Source organism: Simochromis diagramma, unplaced genomic scaffold (genome assembly GCF_900408965.1).
Source record: "Simochromis diagramma unplaced genomic scaffold, fSimDia1.1 OVJJ01000389.1, whole genome shotgun sequence".
Classification (NCBI taxonomy): Eukaryota; Metazoa; Chordata; class Actinopteri; order Cichliformes; family Cichlidae; genus Simochromis; species Simochromis diagramma.
The window spans coordinates 2,123,197-2,139,889 of record NW_024387227.1 but is presented as its reverse complement, the minus strand read 5'-3'; the positions used below and the strand labels follow the sequence as shown (position 1 = coordinate 2,139,889).

Genomic DNA, 16,693 nt, shown 5'->3' with positions numbered 1-16,693 from the left:
TCAAAAGCAGAGTAATGTGGGCAAGCCAAAATTGTGGTTAAAGTGTATTTCCTCCCTTAATGTTTCTACATGGTGAGGTCTTCTTTCCTTCCATTCTCACCTTTTTCTGCAGGACATTAATCTTTCTTTCTTTGACCTCAAGCATGTCCTTCATGTCCCTGATTTCTCCGGCGAGAGTACCCTTCTCCTCCGTCAGGTCCTGCAGCTGCTTGGTTTTCTTGTTCAAGAAGGACTCTTTCTCCTCCAGACGTAGACGTAAAGCGTCAACCTAAAGCACATTAGTACATGTCAGAGGAAGCACACAAAGTGGACTAATTATCCCAAGTGTAGCATTATAGTTAAAAGCACTTTGATTTAATAACTTATAGTAACCCTAAAGTAAAAAAGGTGCTGGATGAGTATTTATTAGGGAAGTATTTTAATAATTCACCACAGTTATTTATTTATTACTGCAGATCTGTGATGTTTTCTGGTCTATGAGCTGTGACAGTACACTGGGCAACAGTTTTTCATTGGTAGTGACCTAGGTTGCACTTCACTTACTACAAAGCTTTCAAAGCAAACACACTGCTGATATGATTTGCTGTAATAAGCCTCGGGCCCAGGGCGAGCCTATTGTTTGCTCAGTTTGGCTAGGAGCTTGAGAATGTTTGTGAAGCGATGTATTGTTAAGTTAATTTATTGTACGTGTACAAATAAGTTGAGCTTGTTTTATTACCTCCGTTTGCAGGATGGCAGCACGTTGCTCCTTGGCAGTGAGAGACTCTTTGAGCACCTCGATATGCTGTTTGCAGTCTGAGTTCTGGTTGTTGAGGGTCTCTAGCTTCGTCTGCAGAGCCAGCAGTTCTGACTCTTTCTTTGACAACTCCTGCTTCAACTGGTCAATCTGTACATGAGAGGAAGCAGATCATTTTGACCCAACCGTTACGTGAGCAGTGTAACGATTTCACGCTCACGAATGGGAACCGCGAGCTAGTCTGCACAGCTTTCGCACTATTTTCATCAACACACTTCTCCCTCATTAAATATGCATTTGGGACTAACTCCCCTGCATTCATCATATATTATACATCATTTCTATTCATGATTGATGAAAAGAAGTCTAAAAATAGAAGAACAAAACTGTGGCTGGTCGCTTAATAGGGAGAGAAAACGTAAACACTCCAAAGACACGTACGTGAGCCCCAGAAAGTCACAGACACACACACCTTGACACTATCACAGGTTGTAGGTGGCTGTGCTTGAGTGTATGACTCTAACTCTGATATGCAAACACAACTTATCATCACGGACCGATCGGAAAACAAGCAGCGGAAGTCAGTTCAACAAAAACAAAGCTTTCATTGTGGCTTATCTTATTTTAGACTTGTGTTTGTCTTGTGGCCACAGATTAATAAAGTGATGTACTTTTTATGTGTAATTAAGGAAGAAAAGTGTTTTCAAATGTTAAAGTGTGCGTTTGCAAAGTTTGGATTTTTCCCCACTTTTGGCACGGAGCCTCTTTCAGATTTTTTGCCGACAGGGCACTTTGCTGTTCTCACTATGTGTTAAAGCAGCTCATTTATGTAACACAACATTTTTCAGTACTCTCTCTTCTGCACAGCTCTGTACCCTGAACATCATGCCTGCCATTTTATATTAAGCCATACTTTAACAGCATCAGATCTGCATGCACAGTGCAGTTAGTCTCTACCTTCGTCTTCATAAACTTAGAGTGGTTCTTGTAGACCTCCATCTGTTTGATTTCCTCTTCTCTGTCCTCTGTGTTCAGTAAGCCGTTTGCCTTCAGCATTTGAATCTCATCCTCCAGATCCCGAATGTTGCGTTCCAGAGAGGCAATTTTGGTGTCCTGCACACAAACACGCGGAGGAGACACACCTCAAAACCAGGACTGGCATGTCCAAAAGTTGCATGCTGCAAATAAATCTGAGCTAAAGAAAAGAGTCCAGGAAACAAATGGAGGGTAAAAGATTTAAAGAGAAATACAGACACAGAGACTGAAAGGGGGGGAGGAACTGAAAGATATAGTGAGATAAACCAAGAATGGAAAAAGCTCTTTGGTCTGACTGAGAGCAACTGCAGTATCTGTCGGTGAAATCAGAAGCGTTCTACTCAGCTCCGTGCGGCAGCTCGGAGGATTAATCACCATTGGGAAATATTGAGCGCACATCCAGTACGGCGAGATCAACCAGGACCGGAGAGAAATGCGCAGGGGGGAAAGGAAGAAAAGTAACAAGCCGTAGCTTTTGCCGTAGATGCTTGCAGATCAATGCAGAATCCAGTCTCTAGACTGCGACTGTGAGTGCAGCTTTAGCTTCACGGCTTTTTAAATAAATAATACAACGTCTTTAAGATTAGCCATGGTCCATCTCCCTCTCCAGCAGAGCATGGAGCAACCTTGTTGTTCTCTGTCTTTCTCTCTTTTTTTGTGTCCCTCCTTCTTTCCTCTTAGTGACTCTGAACTTATGAACTTATGGCCATTAGCAGGGGCAGTGATAGCCCGCTGCAGAGGAAGGTGGGAAATGTGATGAGGAATGATGAAGTACCAGACAAGGATCTGAGGGGTTAACGTCAATGTATGAGCACTGCACATTGTACATGCACTTCGCCCTGCTGCTGCACCTCACCTCAGTCTCTGTGTTACGAGACGAACATCAATGAACTAACACTGCTGCAATCGAGACAAGACATCGTACCTTTAAAGAAGAGTGATTTTATTCCATCCACATGTAATCACTGGTACATCGACCTGGTCAGTAAATCTTGCTCTTTATCACCCTTTCCCTGCCTCTGTATGCCTCTCTGTCTCTCTATCTCCCTGCATACTGGCCTCTCACTGTCATAAACAACCACACCTGTTTCCATGGCAGCAGCAGGCAGGCTATATACCGTGCACTGTCTCTGGTGAGTGAGGAGGAGAGGGTGGGAGGGATGTAGGGGAAGAGAGGGAGGGAGGATTATTCGTGCTTCCATCAGCATCAACACAGCAGTGGGAGAGAGGAGAGGGGGAGAGATGCAGGGTCTTCCTGAACAGCACAGGAGGAGAAAGGAGGCGGGACTTCCCCACGCGCCGTATGAAAATCAACAGGATCCTAGAGCTTGCACATCACATGACTAGGCTGGGGCCTGCTCGGCACGGATCCAGCCGAGTGAGAGGGGCTGTGTCAGCTCAGCGATGATGTCATGATTTATTTTGAGGAAGTGATGTCAGGCCTCTGCAGTGAGGCTGGTGGTGTCTACAGTGGTTCATTGGATGAGCCTGATATCGCTAGTGTCACATCCAGCTGCTGTACAACATGCTTGTGTAAAGAGGGTGGGGTCCTTCATCCTAAAAGATTCTCCATATGGTATGTTTTGTGGAATTATTTAAAATCCAAGATGCTTCTTGCTATCCTTTTATACACTTTTTTTGCTATATTTCATCTCAGTAGTTTTTCCTCAGTTCAGAAACCTTGAATGAAAATTTTAAAACAATGCTCTGGAGTTACAATACTCCCCTGCAGAAAAATGAAGCTGAAATGATAGAGCTGGAGTCTGGGATGTTTGCAAACAATCTGTCATGCAGAATAGAAAACATCTTGTCATGAAACTGGTGTGGTGTGTTACTGTCTGGGGTAACTGGCCATCTGTCAAGCAAGCCACAACAGCTGAAATGTTAAACAGTAATATTGACTCTTGTTTATGTTTGCACAACTGCTTTGTGAGCAGTACGTGTGTGTGTGTGTGTGTGTTTGCTAGAGTGTGTCAGTGTGTTGATGATTGACTCAGCTGCCGACGATCACAATCACAACAATAGATTTGGCGGAACAGGTTTCCATTTAGACATGCAGTGGCAAACATGCTACAGCTGTGAACGTCAGTCAGTTAGGTAAATACAAAAATAACATCTGGCTTTAAACAGAAGCAGTGAAGCGTAGTTGATGATGGGCCCTGCTGTATGTGTTTATGCGCAGGCTGTATAGGAGTCTTACTTTCATCTCTATAATGGTCTGCAGGGCCTTAGTTTTACTTGGGTCCTGATGCAGTTGATTTCTTCTGTGCAGTTCCTTAAAAAAAGACAACAATTTGTAGCAGCGGTACAGCAAAACCGATCGTGGTCTCCAATGAATAGCTAGATTATTAAAATTTCAAAAGCTCACCTCACAATGCATAAAAGCTTTATGCTTACACATGCAAAATATTTCATGCAACTGCTCTTCAGTTCTTTTACTTCATACATTACATAATTGTTATGATGCAGGGATAAGCAGCAGAGAAGAGAATATTGATTTTGTGACATGCTGCACTGCCATCTAGTGACAACAAAACAAAAGAACAGTTTTTTTTATTTTACTCTAAAGCAGTGAATGCAATGACTTAACATCATCATCTTAACCCTCGACATATACTACCTCTCGCAAATGGATGTTTTCCTTCTCCTTTTGATCCAGAATGACCTCCAGGTGTCCCAGTTGCGCCTCTGCTTCAGCAATGCGCCGGGCTCGTTCTTGCTCCTCCTCCTCGGTCGCCCTGCCCGGGCCCGGGGGCAGCCCTTTGCTCTGTAGCATCTCAAGCAACTTCTTAATTGACTCATCTCTGGCACCCAGGGTTTGTTTCTGGGTCTCAATCCTCAGTTCCATCTCCTCTAGGGTCTTTCTCAGCAGGAAGAGCTCCTTGGCCTGTCTGTCATGTTCAGCCTGTAGCCGCCGGAAGTTCTCCTCTGTCAGCTCAATGGTGGTGAAATGCTCAGACCCAGAGCGGTTACCGCTCTCCTGCTGCAGCAGGTGGTTGAGGTCTCGCTGTGTGCGCAATTCATCCTGCAGAGCTTGGATGGTCATCTGAAGATGCTACAAACACACACACATATACAAACACACACAGAGGCTCACCAATTATTGAAACTATTTTTAGGTATAGCTCATAACACAACATTACGTAATAACACTACACATGGGGATGAACAAACAATCCCACAGCAGGTCGATCATAGGGAACACATGACTTACCTTGGCACGCTTTTAGATTTTAGGTTTATTTGTTGAAAAAGTGTGAAGCACGGATCTAATTTAAGTCCTGACTGCAAAGATTTACAGTTGTTGGAGAAAATATCTTTAAAAAGAATTCACAGCTTCCAAATATAAATTTATTAGTCTGTAAAGGGCTTTATTATACACAGAAACACCCTGGTGCTCTCACAGGTCTGACTTTCACTCTGAGAAAGCAGGGACCAAGTGCATGTACAATAACATGCACATTCAACTTTATGTAAACTGGTACATATAAGTGAAGAAAGTGTGTAGATGAACTAAAAAAAAAAAACTGAACACCCTGAAATTTAATTTAATTCTAAATCTAAATGATCATAATCATCTGTATTCATCAAACATAAAGTGAAATATTCCAAGCCTTTTTTGTTTTAAATTTGATTATTATCCCCTCTGTGAATCGCTACCTTATCGTGGTGGAGGGGTTTGTGTGTCCCAGGGATCCCATGGGCTATGTTGTCCGGGGGCTTTTGCCCCCTGGTAGGGTCTCCCATGGAAAATTGGTCCTGAGTGAGGGACCAGACAAAGAGCGATTCAGAAGACCCTTATGAGGTAAACATCGAGGGAACAGTTTACCCTGCCCGGGACAGGGTTACCGGGACCCCGCCCTGGAGCCAGGCCCGGGGAGGGTGCCTGAGGGCGAGTGTCTGGTGTCCAGGCCTTAGTCCATGGGGCCCGGTCGGGCACAGCCCGAAAAGGGGACATGGGCCCATTCTCCTGTAGGCCCACCACCTGCAGGAGGTGCCGTAGGGGTCGGGTGAATTGTGTGCCGGGCGGCGGCCAGGAGCAGAGGCCCTGGCGCACTGATCCCCGGCTACCAAGACTGGCAATTGGGACAAGGAATGTCACCTCTCTGGTGGGGAAGGAACCCGAGTTAGTGCGTGTGGTTGAGAGGTACCAGCTAGATATAGTTGGGCTCACCTCTACGCATAGCTTGGGCTCTGGAACCAGTCTCCTGGAGAGGGGCTGGACTCTGTCTCAGTCTGGAGTTGCCCCTGGTGAGAGGCGGCGGGCTGGGGTGGGTATTCTAATAACTCCTCGGCTTGCTGCCTGTACGCTGGGATTCTTCCCAGTGGATGAGAGGGTTTGTTCCCTGCGCCTTAGGGTCGGGGAACGGGTCCTGACTGTCATCTGCGCTTATGCGCTGAGTGGCAGTTCAGAGTACCCAGCCTTCTTAGAGTCCCTGGGTGGGGTGCTGGAAGTTGCTCCACCTGGAGACTCTGTTGTCCTACTGGGAGACTTCAATGCTCACGTGGGTAACGACAGCGATACCTGGAGGGGCATGATTGGGAGGGATGTCCTCCCTGCGTAACAGACCCGAGCAGTGTTTTGTTATTGGACTTCTGCGCAAATCACAGTTTGGCCATACAAACACTTTGTTCGAACATAAGAGTATCCATAAGTGCACGTGGCACCAGGACGCTCTAGGCCGCAGGTCGATGATCGATTTTGTAATCGTATCACCAGACCTGTGACCATATGTTCTGGACACTTGGGTAAAGAGAGGGGCTGAGCTGTCAACTGATCACCACCTGGTGGTGAGTTGGATCAGGTGGCGGGGGAGGACGCTGGATAGACCCGGTGCACCTAAACGCGTAGTGAGGGTGTTCTGGTAACGCCTAGCAGAGGCCCCAGTCCGTGAGATCTTCAACACACACCTCCGGCAGAGCTTCAACAGCATTGTGAGGGAGACTGGGGACATTGAGTCCGAATGGATCATGTTCAGCATTTCCGAAGCTGCTGCATTGAGCTGCGGCCGCAAGGTGGTTGGTGCCTGTCGTGGTGGTAACCTCCGAACCAAATGGTGGACACCAGAGGTGAAGGGAGCCACCAGGCTGAAGAAGGAGTCCTATCGGGCTTGGCTAGCCTGTGGGACTTCGGAGGCAGCCGACAGGTACCGACAGGCCAAGTGGAATGCGGCTCGGGCAGTGGCTGAAGCAAAAACTCGGGTGTGGGAGGAGTTCGGAGAGGCCATGGAAAAAGACTTTCGGACTGTCTCAAAGAGATTCTGGCAAACCGTCAGGCGTCTCAGGAGGGGAAAGCGGTGCTCTACGTGCACTGTGTATAGTGCTGGTGGAGCGCTGCTGACTTCAACTGAGAAAATTGTCGGGCGGTGGAAGGAATACTTCAAGGACCTCCTTAATCCCACTGACACATCTTCTGAGGAGGAAGCAGAGTCTGGCCACGAGCTGTGGGTAGTGACCGAAAGAACGAGATCGTGGATACAAGCGGAGGAAATAAGCTTCCTCCGAAGGGTGGCTGGCCTCTCCCTTAGAGATAGGGTGAGAAGGATGCCTCCTGGGCACCTCCTGGGTGAGGTGTTCCGGGCATGTCGCACCGGGAGGATCCAGGACACGCTGGAGAGATTATATCTCTCGGCTGGCCTGGGAACGCCTTGGTGTTCCCCCGGATAAGCTAGAGGAGGTGGCTGGGGAGAGGAAGGTCTGGGCTTCTCTGCTTAGGCTGCTGCCCCGCGACCCGGCCCCGGATAAGGCAGGAGAAGATGGATGGATGGCTGGATGGATTTGATTTTTGTGGTTTAAAGCTCATGAAAATCAGAAGTCCAGTAAACTATTAAAACAATTTGTAATGTAGAAATATTTAATTAATGGAATATATGTTTATATAAATACTCAGTACTTGGGAATCCTTTGCCACTAATTACTGCATCAGAGCAGTATGACACGGTTGTTCCACTGCTGAGGTGTTACTTCTCGGTTCCTTTGATGGCGGCCTTCAGCTCGACTGTATTTTTGGGTCAGGTGTTTCTCATCTTCATCTTAGATTCTCTGCGGGATTCGGGTCAGGAGAGTTGGCTGGCTAATCATTTACAGTAATAACATGGTCATGGTAGCAGTTCTGGCACTGTGAGCAGGTGGTGCTTTTCTGCAGATGGAAGCATAAAGTGTTATAAAATCTCCTGGTAGATGTCAGTGTTGACTTTGGACTTGATAAAAAACAGCGGACCAAAACACCAACAACATCGGCTGAGGACTTGGCACCCTGAGTCATCACAGAGTGTGCGGACTTCTTACTGGACTTCAAACATCTTCGATTTTGTGCCTTTTCCACTCTTCCCCCAGACTTCAGGACCTTTGCTTCATTTGAAAAAAAGCATTTTGCACGTCTGTGCAACAGCCCAGTAACACTGCATCTGTCCACAAGTTCTTGAATCAACTTTTCCCACGATTCTCTCAAGGCTGCTGTCATCCCTGCTGTTTGTGCACTATTCCTACCACATTTTTCCCTTGAAGTCAGCTATCCACGAATAAGCTTGAGCACAGCACTCTGCAACAGCCAGCCTTTTCTTCCGTGCCCTTGTGGACGATGTCAATGATCATTATCTGGAGAACTGTCAAGTCAGCAGTTGGGTTGTGTTTGCATGTACTGAACTAGACTGAGAGATAGACATTATTTATACTGTGTGAACAGTATTTCACTCAAAATGAAATCTATATTTTTTTTATAAAGACCTGAAATATTTCACTTTATATATGATGAATGTAGAAACCGGAGGTTTTCGGAAAGCTTTTATTTTGGTATTTCCGCTGATCCGTGCAATAAATTTGCATGTTAGCCTAAACATTTAGATTTAACATTTAACATTTAGCATTTAGATTTAACATTTAGATTTAGATTTAAATATAATATTTAGATTTAACATTTAACATTTAGATTTAAATATAATATTTCGATTTAACATTTAACATTCAGATTTAACATTTAGATTTAGATTTAGATTTAAATATAATATTTAGATTTAACATTTAACATTTAGATTTAATATTTAACATTTAGATTGAATATTTAACATTTAGATTTAACATTTAAAATTCTGTTTTAAATATGAAAAGTTACAAATATTTTACTAAATGTTGTAAAAAATGACTTGTTTTGAGCTAAATGTGGAAAAATGTTGCCGTTAATTTCAGCATGTTTCACTTTACAAACGGCGCCCCATATGTAGAATGTATCAAAGTTCACCTTCTTTAATTTAATCACCAAAAAATGAACTTTTCACAATGCTCAAATTTTCTTAGATGCACTAGATCTTCAGACCATATGAGGGACATTTTTAGAGGAAATCAGCGCAGATATGGTGAAACTGATGAGGATAATATGGGATACAAAACTTATCAACTATACAGATTTTTGTTTTAATCTAAGTGTCTAGGTACATTTGAAGAGCACAATCTGTATGCATGGTTTCATAAATCTGCCTTTGCCTTTGTGCATACACACAGCTTTATGCATCTGCCACCAGGACACGAATACTAAAAGTTAAAAATATCAGAGGGGGCATACTGTTACAATGAAAACATATGCAAACTAACTGTGAAATTTCCTGGTAGAGACTGGCTGGGTGGATGAAAACTAGTTAAAATATAAAATTAATGAACAGAAGTTACAGTATTGATACTCCATAGGGACAAATCAGCCATCTGTTGAACAAAGGTGTGCATGTTTGTGAATTTGTCTGTCCGTATTACATGATATCAAAGCTATACACCATTCACATTCTTTTTATTGATTGGTTTTGGGTCTAGAGGAATACCTTTAAGGCCCAGTTTCTGTCAAAAACTGACTTCTGTTGAAATTTTCTTCCAGCAGAGACAGAGAGTGGAGCACAAATTACTCTTTGTTCAGAAAATAGCTCAGTCAGGATCTGAAGGAGTGGAAAATATGTGAAATCAAACCGACTTCACGGGGAGTCTGAGGTTTTAGGTTTTGTTGTACTAAAGGAGCACCAGACATTATTACATTAAACAGAGTAATCGCTTTGTACTCTTAAAATGAGGAAACATAAAGACCAGGGTTCATAGGACAAGAAGGGAGCCTGAAACACTGAAAATATTTAACTTCTAGGAGTTATAGGATTCATAGGAGAAAGGACTGTATGGTGCAAAGGGATTGCCAGGTGTCTGAAAATACACGCCACACTGAAGGTGACTCTATGTTGTGCACTCAGCACGTGGTGCAAACATAGGGACAAACCTTGGTTCTCCTGGCATCCAGCAGCTGCAGAGCATGGGCAGAATGAACAGAAAAACAAATGTATGGTGAAAACACAGCGTCAGAGCTTGATGCAACAGAGACGGATGAACATAAACAAGTCAGAGATTAAAATGAGAGCTGCCAGTTTATCAGTCCACAGTCAGTAGTGCAAATTCTTCTTAAAAACAGACATTTTGGCTTGTCATAGTAGGAAAAGCAATGGAAAAAATTAATCATTTTAATAGTGACAGCATTTAATTGATAAAGGATGCTTCAGAGTCCTGAGCTGTACTTCCACACTTACACATATGTGTTCACATTAATAGCTCTGTCTATACAGAGTGCTCAGAGGGTGTACACATAACCATCAAAAAGTTAGAGATGGAATTCTGTACACTTCTCATCTCACTGCGTGCTGAGACTTACTAGAGCTCAGCTATTTCTTTTATTTCTGCTTTTTCTCTCTACAAGAAGTCAAAAGTCTGTCCACAGAAAAATGATGACTTTATCAGAATGGCCTTTCTGGAAAGAGATGAAGAAAAGATTGGAAATGGCTTTTTAAAAAATGACTTAAGCATTCTGGTTAGCAGCAGTGATAGATGTACAATTAATAAAAGCAGTATAAATTATGTTATTAAGAATGATAATGATGAGATGAAGCATTATCGTAGAAAACTGCAGCTATAGAGCAAATACGCAAAACATTACACCAGCTGTAAAAGTACATTTTTTCCTCTTACAGTCTTGCAGCAAATATATTTTTTGATCTTTGTTAGCTTATTTTACCATTTCATCAGAACTTATTGAAATAGTAATTGCAGAGGGACGTAACATAATGAACAGATTAACCACAGAGTCACTAGTTGCAGTTTTAATTTATAATAATTACAGTGTAACTACGTTATAATATATGTAGTACAGCCACCTCTTAATATAAATACAAAATTATCATAAATGTCACAAAACCTTCTCATTTGGCTCAGTATCTGAGCACAGAACTGACATGATACTGTGTAAATATAAAACATGTACTCTTCCGGCCATCAGGGGGCGGTGTTTGTGTCAGCATTCTTGCAGGACTGCTGCCAAGCACAACTCCCTTCAGTGAGTCAGTGCTGTTGGAAATATATAAAACAGAGAATGAGGCCAAACTTTAAAACCTGAACAGTCTCTTAGTGACAAACACTTTTCAACACAAAGTTTTCTCTCTCACAGAAATATTAATTTGCTATGTACATAAAAAGATGTTAGAAATATATCTAATTTTTTGAACATGTAGAGGTTAAATCTCTGCAAATACTGAAACCCAACCGTTTATTTCTCCTCACATACTTTCTTTCTTATCCTCCCTCATTTCTGCTCCTTTCTCCTAAATTACCTCCCATCTTGGAACTGAACTGCAAAAGCCAGTCCAGTGAATCCATTTACATAATTGCACTGTGGGTTAAATTGACTGCATGGCCGTTCCTCCAATAATCACAGCAGAACTGTGGAAGTTTCTGTGAGTCAGTAATGACTCAGCGGATGTTCCCTTTTTGGTCACCCTCTCTCTCACGAGTAGGCTTCTGTTTTGCCGCATATCCTAAAAAATTGCTTCCAGAGGTTTCACCAGAGTCGCAGAGAGATGCTAAGCTTCCCTCTTCGACTGACACCTGGTGCAGCCGGGGGTAACTGGCTGTCAGAAATCTTGTAGTGCGGAAACAGGAAATCCATTTGAGAGAGACCATAAACAAGGAGTCAGATTCAGCCATTTTAAGGAATATATCTATAAAAAGGAAGACTTTGGTTAATCTAGAGAAAAAAGACTGAGATTAAGTGGAATAAGTTTCTTAAAAAATCTGCCTGCAAAATTGCATTAACCTGAACTTTAGACCTAACTCTACTCTAGCAATCCATCCATCCATTTTCCTTACCTGTTTCTCAAACTGAGGCATATCCCAGCTACCACAGGATAAGGCAGGATCGGTAGACAGAAACTTACTACAGTTCCATCTACCTACTCATGCAAAGAGTAACCACTGTATGTGCTTACTCTTTAGCACTGTATTATGTAAGCACTGTATTGTGCACAATACCACAAGGCAGCTTACAACTACAGTAAGTATTCAATTCAGTTGTATTTATACAATGCCAAATTACAATAAAAGTTGCCTCAAGGCACTTTATATTGTAAGGTAAAGGCCCTACAATAATACAAAGAAAACAGAAAACCCCCCAACAATCATATGGCTCCCTATGAGCAAGCGCTTTGGAAAAACTCCCTTTTAACAGGAAGAAACCTCCAGCCAGGCTCAAGGAGGGGCGGCCGTCTGCCACGAATGGCTGGGGTGAGGGGAGGAAGACAGGACAAAGACACGCTGTGGAAGAGAGCCACACATTAATAATAACTAATGAGAGGTGTATGAAGGTTTATGAAGACTTTAAAACTATATTTTGTCATTTTGACATCTAAAAGTACTGTTGTTCTGTAAGAATGTGCACGTGCTACATCTTAAAGAGTCAAACATGACATTAAACAGATTGAACCCAGAGTGTAAAATCTCCTGCCTACAACATGTCTTTGATGCTCTTTCTTCATAGCTAAATTATCAAACAAAGGCTCAGGAATCTCTGTGAAAATACTGGCTGATTTCTAACATCCTTGACATTTTTTAAAGAGTTCTTCTCCTTAGCAGGGGCCGACAGGTGGCATTAAATAGTTGTAGCTGTTGGGAAAATTTTAAATGTGATCCACAATCAACCACCTTTTTCCTCAACAGCAGATGTCAGAGGAGCCAGCCAACCTCCCTTTGTGCCCTGTTTAAAAGAACTAGCATTCCTGCTACACCTCTATCACTTGTTGGTTTAACAATAAGGCATGACCTTTTCAGACTTATACTTTGCCTCCATAAATCCTGGAAGCAGAGAAAACTTCAACAGAAACTTCTACTCTGCCCCGCCTTATTATTCTAACCAGTTGCCCACAAGGATGGGTGTTTACTAGGATAGCTAAAATGTGTCTTGCAATGAGTAATAAAAACTGTTAAAGCTACTCTACCCTCAGAATTATATTCAAAGCTGGTGGCATTTAGGCGGTTTTACCAGGTGGCAAAGGAAAAAGCTGCGATATGTGTGGCATACTGTCTGTGTATGTGTTAAAGAATGTGGGTGTTTGCATCTGACAGACAGCTTTAAAGTGCTGACTCGGAGCAGCCTACTCCTCACTACATTCCTAATCTTTGTATTGTATGTCGTGACAGCTGACAATACACAATTACACCCACACGAGGCAACTGTGCATCTGCATGCAGCTACAGGAAAGTTAGGCAGCAGAGTAAAGGCACAGATCTGTGAGTCAAGGCAGTACACACAACTGTGCAGCAAGATTTTTTCTATGCAGCACTACTAAAGATTAACCCTTGGTAGGGGAATTTCATTTTGATATCTTTCAATATGGATGTTTAAAGCTGTAGGCGTGATGGCTAAACATATTAGATGTTCTCCTCATAGTCAAGAACAGCCAACTATAATACTCCAGCATCATTAAGTTTGATAAAAACCAAAGACTGAGGAGTGATCTTCTACACTTAGGCTTTGTTTAATTAACTGAGTGTCAACGCGTCACTGTGAAGAATGATATGAAGTTCAAACACAAGATGAAATTATTCATTTTAGCAGTTAAACTGTGCTCTGATGCAGATCTGTTCACCGTTGATGTAATACGCAAAAGAAGAGCAAATAATTTATTGATTATATTTTTTTATTTATGTTTCTAAACTCATTGATAGCACACTGTTTATTAGTAGTACTATTGTTATCATTTTTGCTAGTATTTATTGGATAATATAATGCAAAGTTGCCATCCACATGGTTATAAAAGTTATTTATTAGCTATAACCTAATAACAAGTCAGGGCAAACCAATATACACTGGAAACAGCCAATGTTTTGTTTTTAAACCCTCTGAGCAATAAAATACAACACATGTTAACTTTTGCTTCTTTAACCGTTAATGTATTAAATAATTAGATTCATAACCAACGCCTGTAAAACTCATGTATTTGAGTGCACATGGGGGCACAAGTAAAGGTTTATGTACTTACTTCTGCTCTCTTTGAGAAAACATACGGGGGTGGTGATTACCCCAATCCATCATCATCAAATGAGAGAAGCCATAATGAGAGTGCTGCTATCTATTTTTTTTAATTAAAGTTTTTTGTAACTGTGTTTGCAGCCATTTACACACACATACACACACACATATATACATATGGAGAGAGAGAGAGAGAGAGAGAGAGAGAGAGAGAGATAAATATATAGCCAGGCAAATGTGATGACCCCATATTGACCCCACAGGTATGTCGCATCTTTTCTCTTTCTGCTGAAAGTAAGAAATACGTGTGTATCTTGACAGCAATGGTGAGAGAGCACTGTTGTTTTTTGTGTGTTTTTGGCAACACAGTCTGCTATCTTTATGGAAAACCCCACATGCATCCATGGTGGCGTATCAGTAAATATGGGGGTGACAGGACTGACTGAACTATAGAGAAGATCTCTCAAACCTACCAACAGTTCAAGAGTGCAGGAAGCCTGTAATAACAGTTGTCTCTCAAGATGCAGTACATAGATTTTCAGCACAGGAGAAAATCATCAAAATAATTTCTGAGTGTTTGAAGTGCGTAAGTGCGGACCATTTGTGCATTGACCAGTTGAATCACTGATTGATTCATCAACACTGCTTGCCTTTCATTAATTGTCAGCGCACGCCTCTGCTAATCATGATTTTCAGTCCTTGTTGTAGTTATGGAATGAGCTTACGTTCTCTTAAATGTTCACAAAGTCTATTTTTTGTAGAATGTTGCAATTAATTAACAATATAAATGAATACTATAGATTTATGAGGCAGGCAGAAGAAACTGTGGGATTAAATGCACCAGACATCAAAAGAAGAAATGAACCTGTGACACAGTTTGTGTGTTTCTTTACTAATTCTGTGTTGGTAGTGTAACGTTGAGTTCATGGGCTTTAGTGTATCCATTAGGCTCAGGCTTATGTGCTATGAATAACAGCAAGCTAATGTGATACTTCTTTATTAAATCGTCTTCAAACTGATGCAAAATAATGATGTACAGTCCCATCAGTAATGATGGACTGAAGTGGATAATTTCACGGTCATTTTGCATGAAAAATCAGCTAGTCTGTCTTTTACTGAAACGTAAAGGCTGTATTTAATCTACAGGAATGTTGCCAAATTAATGTGCTCATGATATGGTTTTTAATCAGGCATGAATTAGAAAAACAGAACCATGCATGAGAAAGAAAAGAACTAATGTACATTTCTTTTAAATATCAGGGGGTTTTTCTTACCTCCAATAATCTATGTTACATTAGAGGAAATAAATATTTGATCCCCTGCTGAATTGGTAAGTTTGACACTTACATAGAAATTAACAGTATCTACTTTTTATGAAGGTTTTATTTTAATGGAGTGAGGCAGAATATCAGGGCAGCACAGTGGTGCAGTAGTTCCCACACGTGAATTCCATGAGATCTCTCCAGGTACTCTGGCTTCCTCCCACAGTCCAAAGACTGTTAGTGGGGTTAGGTTAAATGGTGATTCTAAAGTGACCTTCAATGTGAATGTGAGAATAGTTGCCAGGGTTTACCCCGCCTTACATAAAAGTTATAAATTCATTTGCATGTCATTGAATGAAATAATTATTTCATCCCCTGAAACCAAGCCTTTGGAAGAATTCTTGCTCCTCACAGATACTCCTGCTCTAAACCATCTTTGCATAAGACCAAAGAGTTGTCAAAGGATGTAAGAGACAAGATTGTGGACCTGCACAAGGCTGGAGTGGGCTACAAGACCATCAGCAAGAATTATTGTGAAAAGGGAGAAACTGCTGATATGATTATTCACAAATGGAAGAAATATAAAAGAACTGTCAATCGCCTTCTGTCTGGAGTTTCATGAAAGATCTTGAACAGTTGGGACCACAGTAATCAAGAACACCATCCGTAACACTCCACAATGTAATAGATCAAACTCTTGCAGCACCTGCAAGGTCCCCCTGCTCAAGAAGGCACAAGTTCTGGGCTGTCTTAAGTTTGCCAGTGAACATCTAAATCAGGGGTCCCCAATCCCAGTCCACGAGATTTTGCAGGTTTTAGATGTGTCCTTGATCCATCACAGTTGATTTAAATGGATAAATTACCTTCTCAACATGTCTTGAAGTTCTCCAGAGGCCTGGTAATGAGCTAATCATGTGATTCAGGTGTGTTGACCCAGGGTGAGATCTAAAACCTGCAGGGACACTGGCCTTCGTGGACTGGGATTGGGGACCCCTGATCTAAATGATTCAGAGAAGCCTTGTGGGGAAAGTGGTCAGATAAAACTAAAATCGAGCTCTTTTGCAACAACTCTACCTGTCATTTTTGGAGGAAGAAAAACTCTGAGTATGACCCCAAAAATATCCCCCCCACAGTCAAGCGTGGAGGTGGAAACATTGTGCTTTGGGGCTGTTCTGGGTTTCTTTTTACCATACAGGACAACGTCACTGCATTGAGGGGTCACTGGATGGGGCCATGTACTGTAAAACCTTGGATGAGAACCTCCATCCATCAGGTCATGCATGGGTCTTCCGGTATGACCTAAAACAGGGGTTGGCAACCCTAGGCACGTGTGCCAGCTGT

At 42.2% G+C, this 16,693-nt stretch overlaps 1 protein-coding gene across 1 annotated transcript in view; it reads right to left on the bottom strand.

Annotated features, from left to right (window-relative positions):
- Positions 1 to 16,693, bottom strand: part of erc2 (ELKS/RAB6-interacting/CAST family member 2) — a 51,058-nt gene that overhangs the window by 19,096 nt on the left and 15,269 nt on the right. The window contains exons 3-8 of the mRNA XM_040052108.1: positions 10,020 to 10,043; positions 4,392 to 4,826; positions 3,972 to 4,046; positions 1,694 to 1,849; positions 719 to 886; positions 101 to 268 (exon numbers count right to left, since the gene is read on the bottom strand). Of these exons, the coding sequence (XP_039908042.1) occupies positions 101 to 268; positions 719 to 886; positions 1,694 to 1,849; positions 3,972 to 4,046; positions 4,392 to 4,826; positions 10,020 to 10,043 (1,026 nt within the window). The remainder of the gene's footprint in view (positions 1 to 100; positions 269 to 718; positions 887 to 1,693; positions 1,850 to 3,971; positions 4,047 to 4,391; positions 4,827 to 10,019; positions 10,044 to 16,693) is intronic.